This window comes from Castanea sativa, chromosome 1 (assembly GCF_040712315.1).
Source record: "Castanea sativa cultivar Marrone di Chiusa Pesio chromosome 1, ASM4071231v1".
NCBI classification, from domain to species: domain Eukaryota; kingdom Viridiplantae; phylum Streptophyta; class Magnoliopsida; order Fagales; family Fagaceae; genus Castanea; species Castanea sativa.
This window is the reverse complement of record NC_134013.1, coordinates 73,300,283-73,317,606: the sequence shown is the minus strand read 5'-3', so window position 1 is coordinate 73,317,606 and position 17,324 is coordinate 73,300,283. Positions and strand designations below refer to the sequence as shown.

General features: G+C 31.0%; 1 protein-coding gene across 1 annotated transcript; it reads right to left on the bottom strand.

Annotated features, from left to right (window-relative positions):
* Positions 1-1,566: 1,566 nt before the first annotated feature.
* Positions 1,567-16,744, bottom strand: LOC142625525 (uncharacterized). Its single transcript, XM_075799163.1, has 6 exons — positions 16,541-16,744; positions 11,182-11,240; positions 10,421-10,876; positions 6,521-6,643; positions 2,440-2,864; positions 1,567-2,287 (listed from the first exon to the last, which is right to left on the bottom strand). Exons 2-6 carry the CDS (start codon positions 11,210-11,212, stop codon positions 1,712-1,714), a joined length of 1,611 nt encoding a protein of 536 aa, XP_075655278.1. The 5' UTR covers positions 11,213-11,240; positions 16,541-16,744; the 3' UTR covers positions 1,567-1,711.
* Between the last annotated feature and the right edge of the window lie 580 nt (positions 16,745-17,324).

The window sequence follows — 17,324 nt, the reverse complement described above, 5'->3', positions numbered from 1 at the left end:
TTTTTTTTTTTTTTTAATTACATTTTTTTCATCTAAATAAAAAAGAAGTTTGTATAGATGTACAGGTTTTTTTTTTTTTTTTTTTTTTTTTTTTTTAATGTGTGAACAGGTTGATGTGTGAAAATTTTGTCAATTAAACATTTTGTGTGAAGTCTTGGACACATTGTGTATTGATATTGGGCTTGAAGTCCAATTTTATTAATTAAAAAAAACAATTTTTTTTTTTTAATATTCAAATGACCAAACCAATTAAACCGACCGTAAAAACCGCACTGTTATAGATCGAAAAACTGACAGTAGTCGGTGTGCGTCGGTTTTAATTATGAAAAAACCGATCTTTATCGGTTTGGTAATAAATTTGAGAAAAAATCAAGCTAACTGAACCGTGCACATTCCTAGCCACCACCTGTTCCAACTCCAACTAAACCAAAGGCCCCAAAATGGCAAATTGACTAAAATACAAAATCAGAAAGATATTAGAATCCCATGATTAAGCTAAAGTGAAGCGCAGAAACCTTATCATTCTACACCAGGCCAGGCACACACACATAAAAATGAATTCATTATAAACGGGTTGTTTAACCATACCATAAAACAATATTTTTAAAACATTTAATGGGTATTAAGTTATTTGAGGCCAGGTGGTCACCAACTGAAGTCTGGTTTGGAGTTCGACACTTCTTTTTTTTTTTTTTTTTTCTTTTTTCTAAATGTTCAGAGATTGTGGTTTGAAATAGTAATGCTATTTTACAATATTTTTACAAATTATTAATGTTATTGGAATTCATGTAAGCCCACCATTAGTATCACTTTTCATATACTAATAATTATTCATCACATCAACAATCCATAAAATTTGTTGTAAAAAAGTTTGTACATATTTCTAGCACTAATCTATATTTTTCATAACTTTTGGTATAAAGAGCTATAATTAGGACAATATTACTTTTGCATTTTCTATTCATTAACATTTTTTTAACGCATCATAACAAAGTATGTCATCACTCATCGAAGAGAAAAAGGCCGAGTAGGTGGCCCGTTTAAAAGAAGTATGTGAAAATTATCTTGTCAATAGACTTACTGGGTTTGAAATCAACTTAAAGAGAAAAAGGCCAAGCAGGTGGCTCGTTTACTCACTAGTCTTACGACACTCGCCCAAATCCTGGCCTTGTTATATGTAACAAGGGCTGCATCTGGGCTGGCCTTAATTTAACACTAATGATTGTGGACAGTTGGTAATGAGACTCCCGGTCTCATCCATTCAGAATTATAGAACTGCTATTGAATGAGCTAAATGGAACTCAAATAAGTCTCAAAATTGATCTAATCTCGTTTCAAAGTAGCTATAAAGGTGGCTGCTTTTGTTATAGCGGTGGTTTTAGATACATGAAACTAAAATAATAATGATAGCCCACTTGAGTATTCACACATGCAGAGAACCATGGAAAGCTATGGAGTTTGATCATTCTTTGTTATTAAAACATCTCATGCACAGGGTGCAATTTCAAAACTAGTACAAGATAACACACTGCAGATAAGTTTACCAAACAATAATTCAAAAGATGCATCAGAAGAAAATTAAATTAAATGCAAAAGATAAGATGTGTTTAACTACCTCCAGAGTTATAATACAAATTTATTCATAGTCATTTCACATATGCAGAAAGGAAAGCAACAGAAAGATTGACAAGTGGCACTTGATTGGCCATTGCTAAAGTAGACGTCGATGTTTCTGAAACCGAAAGAAGGTAGATCGGACTATATCAACAAATAGGCGATACTTCAGCAACACGCATAAGATTGGCACAGAAGCAAATGAACCAATGACAACCAAGATCAATGGCAATTCCTGATGATTATGATTATCTGACCAAAAGGATGCAGAAAATGCAACCATCATGGCGGCAATTGAGATGAAAAGTGAAGCCACTCCAATCATCAACCTAACTGGTAACCATACAAGAAAGTCGTTGTATGAATAACGAGAGGTAAGGATGGATAAGAACATTACTAGGGATGTTGAAGAGCAAAATAATGCTATTGCACTTGAAACTGAAAAGACCCGAACAAGATTAGGACTACCCTTTAATCCATCAGCTTTTTCTCCAGGAAACATTATCAACCCAATTAGTATTGCAACCACCATAGAATACTCAGCTGTGTTCCTCATCCACTTCTCGCCCTCCTTCCTTAACTCCTCGTGGTTCTTCGCAAATAAAACATACGGTGTATCCCCCTTGTTATTTTTCATTTCTTTGAATGCAGGGCTTACAACCTTTTCCACCTCCTTCCATTACAAATCATAGGAAATATCACACGAGAGACTTGTTAGTCCAAAACTCTAAAAAAATTTAGGTAGAAATTAAATCTATGTGGAAGCAAGAGTGAACATTCTATGAATTGGTTCAACACATACTAATCTAAGAATATAATAAGTACCTTGAACCATAATATTTCTCGTTGCATTTGAAGAGCTGCTCCTGATATAGCATTCAGCTTCTCTTGAGGTGCCAATCCTGCAGCTAAATGCAAAATGTTGCTTCCATCTTCTTCTATTCTATCTATTATTAGATCTCCAATTGAGCCTATCTCATTAAGTATATTGAAGATGCTTTCATGGCGCTTCTCAACAGCAATATGAAATATGCTTTTACTGTTTCTTGTTTTCCATAATAAATCAAAGTCAAAACGAATAAGTTTAACCAAGAACTCAGTGTTGCCTACTTCTACTGCATCAAACAGAACATGTGAAATCACTGAGGTTTCGTTCAAATTCTCAACGTCATCTCTGTAAGCCTGAAGACAATTTTCAAACAGTTCATTGGCTTGAGATTGCTTTGAGTTTTCCTGTTTTAACTTCAACCCTGGAATTGACAGTGAAAAAAGAAAGTAGTTGTACCCCAATGAGAAATAAATAATCAAAAGAATCAAACAGATCTAGAAAATAAGAGTGAAGTGCTACTAGTCTTGGGTCCTATTCTAATCTTGTATGAATTAAGAATATTGTATCAATTAAGAAATTTAATCAATCTATAAAAATATTATCACTAAATTCACTGAGCCAAGATATCAATTATACAAAAACACATTAATTTACATGAAAAATTACTTTTCCTTAAAGAAAAAACTACCAGAAAAACTCCTAATAAATCCACTATTATAAAATCAATATCTTCTTAAGTTTTATACCTAATTTTAGATCACACAAAATACAATAATATCTTCTCTCTAGACAATGATATAAACTCACCTCGAATCTTTATCAAGCTAAGATATCAATCACACAAAAATACAAAGATTTACCTAAAAAATCATTTCTCTTTAAATAGAAAAAACCATGAAAAAAATCTAAATAAATTTACTATTATAAAATCAATTACAATTTCTTCTCTACTATCTCCTACTTACTTTCATACATTTTATCAATTAAATAAAACTTACTTTCATATCCCATAAAAAAAAAATAATAATAACTTACTTCCATACATGACGCAATATTAAACAAATTCCTGGCTTTGTTTAATTAATTTTGTTGATGTTTTGTTTCACGCATGTGCATTAGAAACTTCACGTGTCAACCCGTACATGAATAACAAAAAGCCCTCGCGTGTGAGCCCTTCTTTCAACACAACATCTGACATCTTCATTCCAGCAACAACAAAAAAAAAAAAACCGTCTGACAACTTGAGAAAACAAACAAAAATAAAAAAGCAAGGTGACACAAAGCAACGAAATGTGACTTAGTCATTTGGGGCTAGCGCGGAGAGAACGAAAAAGGAAATTAAAAGATAAAAGAAGAAGAAGCAGCAGCGGCAGGGACCCCGTTGAACTCACCTTTCACTGCACATGTATGAACTATTTCTTGAAATAATTATTGTATCATACTTAAATTTGCTTTTATATACATTCTTTATTCGTAAAATCTTTATTTTCGCGCCCAAACAGAGGTCTTTCATTTCCAGTTTGGTTATTAAAATCTACTTTTTGAAGAAAACCGCCACTGTTATCAATTTTGACATCTTTCTTAGGCTGTTAATCAGAAATCATCACTTACGTGTCCAATATCTTCATATTCTCACTATGTTTTGAGTTTTTTTTTTTTTTTTAAGAAAATAAGTAAACTGCATACTTTAAAGAGATTTCTTTGAAAAACTAAAATGATATGCAAATTAATTACAAAAGAATAATTAGGCTGAACTTACCTTTGAATTTGATTGATTAACTATTCTGGCAGGAAACCCAAAGGCGATTGATCCCGGAGCTCTTCGGATTTTTTTTTTTTTTATTATTTCATGAAAGGAAGGGGGAAAATAGATTTTTTAATAGAGAAAATGACATTTGAAAACCAAATAATATAAATGGGTTAAACGGTGTTGCATGTATTTGTTTCAAATGTTGCAATTGCGTACAAATACCTATGTTTTTGTTTTAAACGTTGCAATTGCTTACAAATACTTATGATTTTTTTTAGATCAAATTTTTAGTCTGGCATAATATAAGTGTATATGTGTGTGAAGTTCTCTTCTGAAAATTTGAATCTTAGCTCTTACCTTTACACCCAACAAGTACTTTTACTCGTAGAAAATAACCATTATGCTAAGAGTGCACAGTACTAACGTACGAATACATATGTTAGTTAGGCTTGAATGGGTACATTTGATATCCCAAGTGGCATAATAGGAATGAATTGTGGATTAGATTTCTGCAATATATATATATATATATATATATATATATATAGGCAAAGCTTAGAGTACATTCAATTAGATTTTTATTGGATTTTCAATTTTGTACCACATTTAATTTTTAATTTTATGTCAAGTAAATTATTAAATGTAAAAATCAAAGAGTTCAAATCCAATTAAATTTTAAATTAGATTTCAATTGAAGTCAAATTTTTCACCACGTGTCTATCTATTTTTTTTTTTTTATAGCTAGTGAATTATTGAGTGTAATATCGAAGAGTCTAAATCAAATTAAATTCTAAATTATATATATATATATATATAATGAGAAACCATTACATATTTTAAAAATATATACTTTAAAAAAAGGCTTTTGTTAACGGGTGCTAGACAGCACCCGTTAAGTCTACTTAATTTTACTAAATTAGCTCTACTTTAACTAGGAAATCAAGAAAAACAACCTCACATTAATGATGCGTGTCAAACGGCATAAAAAACAAAAAATATTACATTCTTTTACTTCAATACCCTTTCAACCATTTTTTCCATGTTCTTTCTGTCACCCCACCGATTAAAATATCTCATCTTCTCTCTCTGTCACTCTCTATCTCTTCCCTAGGTCGTTCCTCGTGTGTTCCCCTAGATCACTTTCTTCTCTCTATTCTCTGCCTCCACTAGATCGGTTTATGCTCAGATTGTGCTCCGTGGAGATCGGAGTGTTGGGCATCGGCGTGGACTTGCTCCAATTGTGCTCTGTGGAGGTCGGCGTGGAGATCTATCCAGTTGTGCTCCGATTCGTGGGATCGTGTTCCGATCTGTGCCCCGATTCGTGGGGTCATGGATTAATGGGTCGTGGGTGTCGCCGTCGTTCTGGCCGTGGGCCGTGGTTGTGGTGCTTGTTTTGCCGTGGTGCTGGGTTTCTATTTTTGTCTTGGGTTGCTGTGGGTTTCTAATTGATTTGTAAGGTGCTCGATTGTGGGTATTGTTGGGGCGGTATCGGTGCTCGATTCGTGGGTTTGGGTTGCTGGTGCTAGTGGGTTTTGGCTGTGTTTTCTTGGTCTGAGTTGCTGTGTTTTCTGGGTTTGGGTCTGGGTTTGCTGTGTTTTTCTCGGTTTGGTGCTAGTGTATCAGTGATGGAGAAATGAATTATTCTGGGTTTGGGTCTTGCTTTCTCTGTATCAGAGATGAGAGAATGAAGAGGAAGAGAGGGAGAAATAGATGAGGAATAGAGAAAGAGAAGAAGCAACAGAGAAATGAAATGGATATTTGCTATGTTTATGGGTGTTTGGTGTGGGTATTTGCTATTTGATAATGGTGGTGGCTGGTGATTATGGCGGTGGGTATGGCAGTGGTGGTGGGTATGAGTCTCGGTGGTTAGGGAAGTGGCGGTGTTTGTTAAAGTCAAAGAAAATAAAGGGTATTTTGGTCTGATTACAAAATAACTTGACTTTTTCAATAAAAAGCTGACACAGATCTAAACATAGGCAGTTTTTTCCTAATACCCATAAAAAAAAATGAGTATTTTATTGTATTTTATATCACGGGTACAGCACCGTTAACAGGATTTTTAAAAAAATTGTAAGTTAAAAAAATTGTAAGTTAATATTATGTATAATTTAAATTATTTTTTTTAAAAAAATTTATAATTTAAACTGTATAATTGTAATTGATTTTAATTATATCCGTGCATATATACAAGACTGCACGCTAATTATATATAATTAATTAATTAACTTAAATAATTAGTTAATTTATAACCTAACACATATGTCTAAGAATTTCAGTCTAAATAACTCACATAATAAAAAAAAATTTAAAATAAAATAAAAACTCACATGGTTGAATTCCACTAACAAATGCGGAAGGATCGCGAGCTAACACATGTAATGCAGTCTCTCCATTCGAGTTTCCTGTGGCAGCTAAATTAGAGTTGTCCTCCAGCATTTGCAATGCTACTCCTGCATTATTTTACACCAAAACAAAAATTCCAAGTAATAATCTTCATCGACGAAATTCTTTCTCTTCTCCGTGTGTTGTAGTATTTAGTTATGTTTTATTGATAAAATAAAAAATATTGAGAAGGAACATGTTGAATATTTCTTTCATGAAAGATATACTAGGAAAAGCATGACATAAGCGTATGACAAAAGACAGACAACAGTTTCTTTTGACAAATTTTTTCTCCTCATGCACTAGAGTCCACCCAACTGGTGTTGGCCGGACATTGGAACTTTTGCTAAACATAAAAGTGCGCTCCCACTTTTAGCTAATATAATATCATATATTTATTTATATATTTTAATCAAGAAAAAAAATTTAACACATTTTATTGATCAATTGAATGCATTAAAAATGTCCCACTATATCCCAAAACATAAAAAATTAAAGAAATAAACAAAAATATTCAAATTATGACTAACAAAATAAAATCTAAATTAATAGAAGATAATTATTCTTGAAATCTACTAAAATGAAAATTAATACTAGACATATTTATTAATAAATACAACGTAAATATATTGAAATATACTAAAATAGAGACTATAAATCTCTAAAAACAAAACAAAAATCTCTCTACTTCGTCTTGATCTTTTTTTTATTTTTATTTTTTATTTTTTTTATTTTTATAATCTTCTTGTGAAGCTATGATGGACTCTGTGCCATGTATGGACACAATAGCTTCATACTAATCTGATTAATGCTATGTTAATAATTAGTCTTTTCATTTTTATGCTCTACTCTCTTTTAAAATCTCTCTAATTTGGGAGAATTAAAAATAAGGCGTTAGAAATAGTTCAAACATCCCCAAACCCCTCTGTGGGGAGTAAAAAGACCCTGATGGAGATATGGGCCTTTGAGCCGTGCTAAAGAAGGCCGACCTGCTCTTGAGTTTAGAACTTGTTAGTACTACGGGTCGGCCCATACGCCGAGGATCCGAGGATCCAGCCGAGGGTGAATTTCTCTTCGGACGGACACCGGAGAACCTGGGACTTCATGATAAACGTTAGGCAATGACATGGTTAAAACCAGTGGATAAAAGGGGTAAACCCTTGAATGTCCTGGAAGCACCGATGTAAGAGAAACACCAAGGATAAAGGCTGTCACCTCCACATTAAAGACCCTGCACCTACCACCCTGGCCGCATTAATGGGGAAATGACACCTGAACAGTGGAAGGGAAACTTCTGGTTACTATTCAAAGGCACTGAGAAAAGAAATATCTAGGCTAAGGGGGAGTTTGGGGCAATACGTGTACAAAGCGTCAAAAAGAAGAGTATTTAAGGAGCAACCTAGAACAGAAATAGGGGATCCCCCCTTCTTTGTAACCTAAAAGAAAGAGAAAAAAGAGAGAGAAATAATATAAGAACAGTTCTCGGCTTACGTCCGAGCAGGTTGATTTACAGTATTTATTGTTGTTTTCAAGTGTTTACCATCTTTGGCTTGTCATTTAATCCTCAAACACTTCTAACTTGGGTTTCAAGCCCACGCTCTACAAATCATATTGTTTAAGGCTCATTGGGCCTGAGCCCGTAACTGTTCTTGGGGCCAGGTGCAATTGTGCACTTACACCCTCCAAATTCCTCCCACTCCTTCCTTAAAAAAATCCAAACAAAGTGATTAAATTACTCTCCCTCTCTCTGCTCTACTCCACCTCCTTCACCTAACAACCAAACATAGCATAAGGTAACCTCTCTCTCTCTCTCTCTCTCTGTGAAATGGAAGACACAGGGATTGAAGAGTACTGTGATAACTATGGTATTTGGGGCTTTATTCAATATTATATATATATATATATATATATATATATATATTTTATAAGCACAGCACAGTTACATCACTAACAAGTTTTCCTTCTTTGCTTATATTTTATGCATTGCACAGTGCACTATGCACACAGTCACACACTATAACTTACTCACTAACCTGCTGACATACGTTTTCGCTTTTCACTTTTATTATTGCTAAGTTTTTAGACCCCTTAACCACAAACATATTAATCTAGTTATTTAGTAAAGCGATTAATTTAGGTAAATTATTTAGATTTAGGTTAACACAAGTAAATCATATCATTAAAACAGTGCAGAAAATAAAGAACACAACAATATGATAACCTAGGAAAACCAAACCGGTAAAAAACCTGGGGAGGATTTAACCTAGCTATCCTTAAGGTAAAACAGATCCACTGTGAAAGAATTGAAGTTTTACAATAGTGACTTAGACCACTAACATCCTATTAATACCTTGAGTAGAAAACTTACTACCTTTAGTAGAAAACTTACTACCACGACCACGTAACAGCTCCGAGTCCACGGATTACTTCTTTCTCAAATTCACAGCATCCACAAGTATACCACTTGTTTTTCTTTAAGCTCTTTATGTAGCAACTGAAATGATCACCAAGCTCTCGATATCAATCTCGATCTTGATAACCCTAAGTGTGTATAAAGGCAAACACCTCTAGATCTCACAAGAGATTCACACACACAACATAAACAACCACCTCAAAACGTGGCTAGGGTTTTTCATTTATACTTAAGGCAAAATATAAAACTCTACACGTCATATTAATTTGGGCTGAGTTGAAAATTCTGCAAAAGAAAACATTCTACACAAGCTTCAATCGATCGAACCTTGCAGAAATTGAACAGTAATTTTCTGCAATTACTCGATTCCAACTTTACACATACATCACTTTGAGCAGCCTAAATCTAGACTCTAAGCTTTGATCAGGATTTGACAACATTACATATTGAAGTTCTAAAATAATTAGATCTTAAATTCTTAGAACCTATTAATTATTTTTAAAAACTAACAATAGTGAATAGTCTAGATTAGTGTCTTTAGCTTTATCACGTCAACTCATTTGTATTACAGGAATAATAATTTATTGAATTATATAATAAATCAATTTTTATTTGTATTGATTTAGAGTATAAAATGGTCACAATATTAAAAAAGTTGTAATATTATTTTTGATAAACCATGTTTCATTATCCCATACTTTAAATTTGATTTTTTGTTAAATTATAATTTTTAATTATCAATCATATTTTATTTATTTATAAATATTTGCTCATTATAAATGTTTACTAGAAAATAACTATATGGATATGAAAAACTTCAGAAAAAAAAATTTTGAAAAACTAATTGAATTTCAAGAAGAAATCTCAAAAAAAATTATTTAATTCATATTTTAATATATATATATATATATATATATATATATATATATATATATATTAAAAAAAAAGGCCTCACTTCAATCATTCGCATTAGGCCCCAAAGTTCTTGAGCCAACTTGTTATGCAGAGGCATAATTTATCTCAATCAGATAAAATTATATTATGAGGAATCTCATTCACAATACAGCAATTTATTCGATACTGTAGTTTTAAGAAGAAAAAAAAAGCATAGTAAAGTTCAACGAAACTTAAAAATATAAGCATTGAGGGGAAGATGACCGATCAGTATATGAATCAGTACCAAAATCTCCAGTCCATCAATACTTTGATACCACATTTAGAAAATGAGTGAAATTGTGAAACTTTTCCTCATTTAGAAATTAAATGAACGATTTAGATTGTGTTAATTTAACAATGCAATTTTCAATGTTTAAACCATGATTAATGTTTTGAACTTCAAATTCTAGAATGAAAAAATCAAACCATTAGCATTATGATTCCCCTCCCTAAACAAAACAAAAAGGCAAGAAACATTATAATTACTTATGCTTACCATATAAGCCACTCCTAACACATGCGATGAATAGTTTAGCCTGCTCTTTGTCATCCCACTCGCGAACTCTCTCTTTAGTATGAGAATAAAGATAATTCGCCATTTGTCCGTGTCCTAAGGAAGCAGCCATATAGAGTGGCTTTATCCCACTACCGAGGTTTGGCAGCTGATGATTTTTATCCAGCATCGCCATGGCAATATTCACATTTCCAGTTGCAGCAGCATAGGTCAAGGCAGTATTCCCAACAGTGTTTTCAGCTGTTAGGTTGTCTTTAATCATCGTCTTCAATAAATTCCTCACAAATTCTTCTTGGTTTGCTGCAGCAGCAATATGAAGAGTGGTTTCTCCTTTTTTTGTAATTTTTCTTTGAATTTTTTGTATGTCCTTGATAGATTTCCAGTCACCATTTAGTGCAGCCCGATAAAGCCTCCCACGCTCTATACTGACTGCTTCATCTGTAAGATGAAAATCATGAAATTCTTCTCATTAATTAGTAAAAATCATAGTGCAACTATTTTATGGAAGGAAAATTATTGTTTAACACGAATTTGTATTCACTGTTTACATATTCACAATTGATGCGTGAATGTCTACAATTTAACACATAGAAGTGGACATGAAAGAAAAAAAAAAAAAAAAAAGTGAAGAATCATATATATATGAATGCTAACTTTGGTGATATCTTAGTCAGACATAACCATTTTGTTAAGAACTCATTGAATGCCAACACTATTAACCAAAGGGAAAATTAAAAATTTACCGTCGTTTGAATTGAAATCCTTTGTTGCCATTTCAACTTATTGATTGGCTTCTGTGTACCTGAAAAGGAAGATTTCAGTATTACATATAAATTGTGTCATGCATGACGAAATCTGTGCAAGTTCTTTCCATCTACCAAATTAGCTCGACAAGCACAAAGAGATATTGATTTTTGGGCATGTTCAAACAGGTGTATTACACATACTGTGTATTTTATAAACTAAAATCGTGCCTTTAAGTGACTAAAAAAGTCATGGTTTCATTTTATATAGTCACAATTTCAATTTATAAAATACAGCGTGTACGCACTAATATTCTTGATTTTTTTGTTCAAAATGACAAACCTATTATTATAACTAGTATGTAACTCTATGCAAAAACATGCATGCATTCAAAATTAAACAAAATTTTTATTATAAAAAAATAAGTAATTAGTCAAATTAATTTTTTTTAAAGCATGTAACACATGTATATATACATACATATAGATACATTTAAAATTAAACACAATTTTTATCATAAAATATAGATAATTAGTCAAATTATTTTTTTAAAGTAAACGTAATTAGTCACATATTAAAATTCTTATCTAAATTTAATACTACTTATGATAATTTTTAAATTTTTAATAAAATAGAACGTGTGGTGATTTTTGTTATATGGTGATTTTTATTTTATTTATTTTTTGAGAAACATGTGGTGATTTTTATTGAGTATATATAATTGTTTTTTTAAAAAAAAAATTTATAGTTTATTAATATTAGATTATTAGTATTTTGCATTTAATAACTCACTTCACACAAAGATTAAAAAAACTTAAGTAGATAATTATGGTGTAGTTTCCACATAAATTTAGACACATGGTGTGAAATTGGATTATAATTTTAAATTCTAATTCAATTTTCTCTAAAATTTACCTGTTCATATATGTATAGATGACTTATAAATTTGAATTTTTTTAGTTATATAATTATGTTTTTTATGGTTTATTATATTGGACTCATCGTTTTTTACACTAAATTAACTAATTTGGCACAAAAATTTAAAAATTTAGATTAGATGGGACACGTGGTGCAAAATTAAACTCTAATTGAAATTCAATTTTTACACTAAATTAACTCACTTGACACAAAATTCTCTAATTTAAATTAAATGAGACACATGGCACAAAATTAGACTCTAATTAAATTCCAATTTAAAACTTAATTGGATTTTCTCTCTGCTTTACCTATTATTATATATATAGATTAGTCGCAGACTCACACGATACATGGGAATAGATAATTATTTTGTAATTGTAATATAATGTATAATTTGTTCTCTAAAATTGTTGAAGATAATTTTTTCTCTCTAAAATTTAAACAATTTCTAAATTTTTTTTTCATCTTTATATCTCTACGAATATATCATTATATTGTTTTGGTGTGTTTGATTAATATTATTCCTTTATGAGGTATCCATATTCTTTGAAATTATGTTATAGTATGTTATGCTTTTTTTCCCCTTTTATTATACAACTAAACTTTTTAAGTTTCAAATAAATTATTCAAATCATTTATTCTCTCAAAGGATATTACTATGATAATCAAATTTCATAACAAACTTATACTGAATATGTATAATTTATTCTCGAAATTTGATTGTAGATAATTTGTTCTCCCTCAAAATTGAACAATTTCAAAAATTAATTTTCATCACTTTATTTTTATGAATATATAATTTTATCATTTTTTAATTTTTATGATTGATATTATTCTTTTTTGAAATTGTCCATATTCTTCTAACTATTGTCATTATGCATTATATTTTCCTAATTTTTTTTTGGTACAACTAAAATTTTTAAGTTTCAAAATTATTATTTAAATTCTAATTCTTTTAAGGAAATTATTATGATAACCAAAAATTATCATATAATTACAATTGATATTACTCAAACAATTGATAATACTCTTAACCGAAACTTGTCTTCGCCCATTCTTAAGTAATACCCCGAATTGGACCAAAGTAAACAAAAATAGAATGTTCCCATTCTTAAGTAAGTACACCAAATGGACCGAAGTGAACTAAAATAGACCAATTGGACACAATAGACCAAATTATACCAAATGGACTGAATTGGACCTAATATACCAAAGTGGACTGAATGGACCAAATTGATTGAAGTGGACTGAATGGACCAAGTTGACTGAAGTGGACCGAAATGTATAGTATGGACCAAAGTGGACTGAATTGGACGGAAGTGGACAAGATGGAACAAATTGGACCGAAATGGACAGACGTATACCCAAAGGACTTCGACTGAATTGGACCAAATAGCGAAGTGAATGGACTGAATAGGTTGAAGGCCATCAAAGTAGACTAAATTGGACCGAAGTAGACCAAATTGGATTGAATTGGACCAACGTGGACCAAAGTAGACTGAACTGAACTGAATTGACCAAAATGGATTGAATGTTGATCTATAATTAGGATAGCCAAGATTTTGTTTTGATAAAAATTCAAATTCTTGCATCCAAAATAACTAAGAATGAAATCAAACCAAAACAGAGAGAGAGAGAGAGAGAGAGAGAGAGAGAGAGAGAGAGAGAGAGAGAGAGAGAGAGAGAGAGAGAGAGAGAGAGAGAGAGAGAGCGAGAGAGAGAGAGAGAGAGAGAGACTACTTGTGATGAGAAATTAACAAATACAACAACAAAACATGTGAACCTAAAATAGAGTTTAAAAATCACAATGATTCATTAACCTAAAATAGAGTTGCAAAAAAGAATAAAAAATCAAGAGAGAGAAAGTAGCAACTTTTTCAAGAGAGAATAAGATGAGAAGAAAAATTGAAAAATAAAAAATATAGTAACAAACACTAAATTATCCAAGTCATGTTATGAAATAAAATAACATTATATTGTTATATATTATCTTTATAATGCAATAGGATAACATTTATGAAATCAAAGAGAAGAAAAAAAGATAACAATTTAAAAGTACAAAACTTAATCACATCAATCAAAAGTAGAGTTCCAAATAATAATAAAAATTTATCAACAAAGTAGAGATGCAAGAAAAATAAAAGTTCTACCAAAGAATGAAAAAGAATTGCAAGAGAGAGAGAAATTTAGAAAAATAACTTTTTTTGTATATGAAAACTATGCATATAGAATAAGAGAGAGAATTTTAAATTTATAGTAGGATTATGGGAAAAAGAAAAACCAAAAATAAAAGAAAATAAAGGGATAGAGGAAAAGTGATATTAAGGTAGATAGTAGTGGGGAGATGAAAAAGTAAAAGGGATAAGAAAAAATAGGAGAAAATGTAACAATAAATTAGAAAATTAATAAAAGAAAAAGAGTTAAAAATGAGAGAGAGTATATTTGTTTTAGGTGGATGATATGGCATCTGATATAGTTTAACAAAAACGTTACAACAATAAATACTACACTTTAACTTTTTTTTATTTATTTATATATAAGATAGAATTTCTACTCTAGTTTAATCTAAGTGTATATGTGTGTGAAGCTCCCTCCTAGAGACTTGAACCCCGCCCTTGCCTTCTACAGTACCCCACAAGCACTTAATACCTATGAAGTGACCATCGCACCAAGGTTGTGCGGTGGTACTACACTTTAACTTTTAAATATATAGATATAGATGATTTCTACTTTTGTGCAACCAGAATTTTAATCTTTCTTTTTCTTCTTTCCTTAATTTTGTGAAAGGCTTTTGGGCCGCCTTCTTCGAAATGTTTGTTAAAACAAAACTGTCTGAAATTTAATTGAAGAAATAGCGTTTTTGACGTTGATGTGGTGTTTTAAAGATAAAATAAATAAATAGTAATGGTGCATCTAGATCTCGTAGGCAAGAGACAAAAAGAATTAAATAGATCTCAATTGAGAGAGCATCCAATATTTTTTAGATTAGTATTGGCATTTAATTTCAGTGATGTGTGTTTGATTATTAGGTTTGAGACTTAAGTGTTTTTTTTTTTTTAAGAGAAGCTTGAGTCTTAAGTGGAATAATAAGTTAATATTCACAATTTTTTTCCTCCTAACAACTGAAGATGGCAGATTGTAAATAGGAGTCAATAAAGTGGATTATACAAAAAATTGTCGAAAAAGGTTATGCTTATAGTGTGTGTGTGTATATATATATATATATTAAAGTAGGTGACTTGCAATACAAAGTAAATGAAATTTTAGAAAGATTAGTGTATTTACTTTGTCATCGGTTATAGAATTATTTTTTAAAAGTTTAGTTTGTTATGACATGAAAAAATATATATTTTATTCCCAAACACTTTAAAAAAAATATTCTATTTTTCTCAAAAAAAAAATATATATATCTCAAATGGTTAAACCATGAATGTTCTAAAGCAACACAAATATTAATACAACAAGTCTTCTACAATCACACTATATACCACAACTCAATGATGTAATCAACTATGAATAATGAACAATCACTTTCAAATGAACTCACAATTTTTTTCTTTACCACTCATAGTTGATCACATCATAATTGTAACAAAAGTATGTAATGACCCAAGAAAAAATGTAAGTCACATTTGCACTGTACTCAAAAAGAATTAGACACAATTGAGGTTCATTGTCCTTGTTAATAAAACCCATATCAACCTAGAATAAGTCCAATGTGGAACTCCTCCCACTCACACAATATCCAATCAATTTTGAGATATCACACTAAGGCACAAATTTGATATTGTCCACTTTCACAAATCATACAATAAATTTAGGTACACACCTTTTTTTTTTTTTTTTCATAACTAATAACATGACATATTCTAATTGGTGCATAATAACAATGGTATAATTGGTGTATTAGCGTACCTTAATAAAGTAATGTCACTATAATCATAAAAATTGTAAAAAATATTGTATCTTTAACATTACTCAAACCAAAAAGTTATTTTATACAATATTATTATGTTCATATTTTGTTAATATAAACTAAACAGATGGTAGTATATTTCTTATTTTATGTCTATCATTTTGTTTATATTTTATTATTATTTATATAGCTTTGAATTTTAGTATATTTCTTATTCTTAAATAAGGTGGAATGTTTTTTCTAAACTTTGGCTCCCAAAAAAAAAAAAAAAAATTCTCGCCCTGTCCTTTTGCCAATAGTATTGATGAAAGCATTGGGCTCAATATTCTCTATAAACTGCTTATGTAACAAATGTATGCTGAAACAAGGTGTCTGCGTGCGAAACAGTAAAAACCAAAAACACCAAGATGAGATAGTGCTAACAAACCGTACAGATTTTCGTCCAACAATATAACAAAACATGAAAGAAGAATAACATCAGGAGGAACAAAAGAATTGAATGCATGCATAGATGTTATATCTACCTGAAGAGTGATTTAAGTTCAAGTGGATTATGGAGCTTCCCTCAATATAGAGACCACCAAATGTTGTTAAGACTTGAACGCAACTCCTCTACACTAGAAGTTTGGAAGTGATATTCAGCAACCAAAAAAAAAGAAAAAGTTTGGAAGTGATTGTTGAAGAGAAGAAAAGAAATGAAATGATTCCCATGCCCCCTTTAGTCAAGCAGTCAAAAGTTACTGATACTGGCAACACTTGTTTGTATGTCATTTGGAAAGGAATTTTGTCCTTTGATGGAGAACTGAGATAAAAGTAAAGACACTGTTTTTCGTCCTTTCCTTGTTGGCACTTTCGAAACAATGTGTAGTCATTTGGAAAAAGATTTTTTTTCCCTTGTCCAATCCTTATGGCTGTTGGAAGGGAGCTTCTTGGTCTTATTGAGATTCGGTCCTTTTGAGATTCAAGATAAGGTACTCACCATTTGGAACCACGATTCGAGATTTGGATATTTGCTTTAAGTACAGCACCGTTAATATGATAAATATTCAGATAAAATATTCATGTTTTTTTTTAGAGGTACGGAAAAAGCTGGATATCTATTACCCGTGTGTCAGTTTAGATGGAAAAAGTCAAATCATTTTGCGATTGGATCAAAATGTCATTGAACCCAAAATTTAAAAAAGTGTGTTTTTTATCTCTAAATTACCCTCAGCCTTATTATGAAATCCCAAATTTATCCCCACTTTATAATCACAAAATACACACAGAAAAGGCATATAGAGAAAATCATAGCAACATCTAGGTATG

Bases quoted from the DNA above. Each gene is read 5' to 3' on its own strand.
- LOC142625525 (XM_075799163.1), bottom strand. From the start codon at position 11,212: ATGGCAACAAAGGATTTCAATTCAAACGACG. The intron at 6,644-10,420 runs GTAAGCATAAGT...AAAATAATGCAG, and splicing joins TGTTAGGAGTGGCTTATATG to GAGTAGCATTGCAAATGCTG. The intron at 2,865-6,520 runs GTGAGTTTTTAT...TGTCAATTCCAG, and splicing joins TGTTAGTGGAATTCAACCAT to GGTTGAAGTTAAAACAGGAA.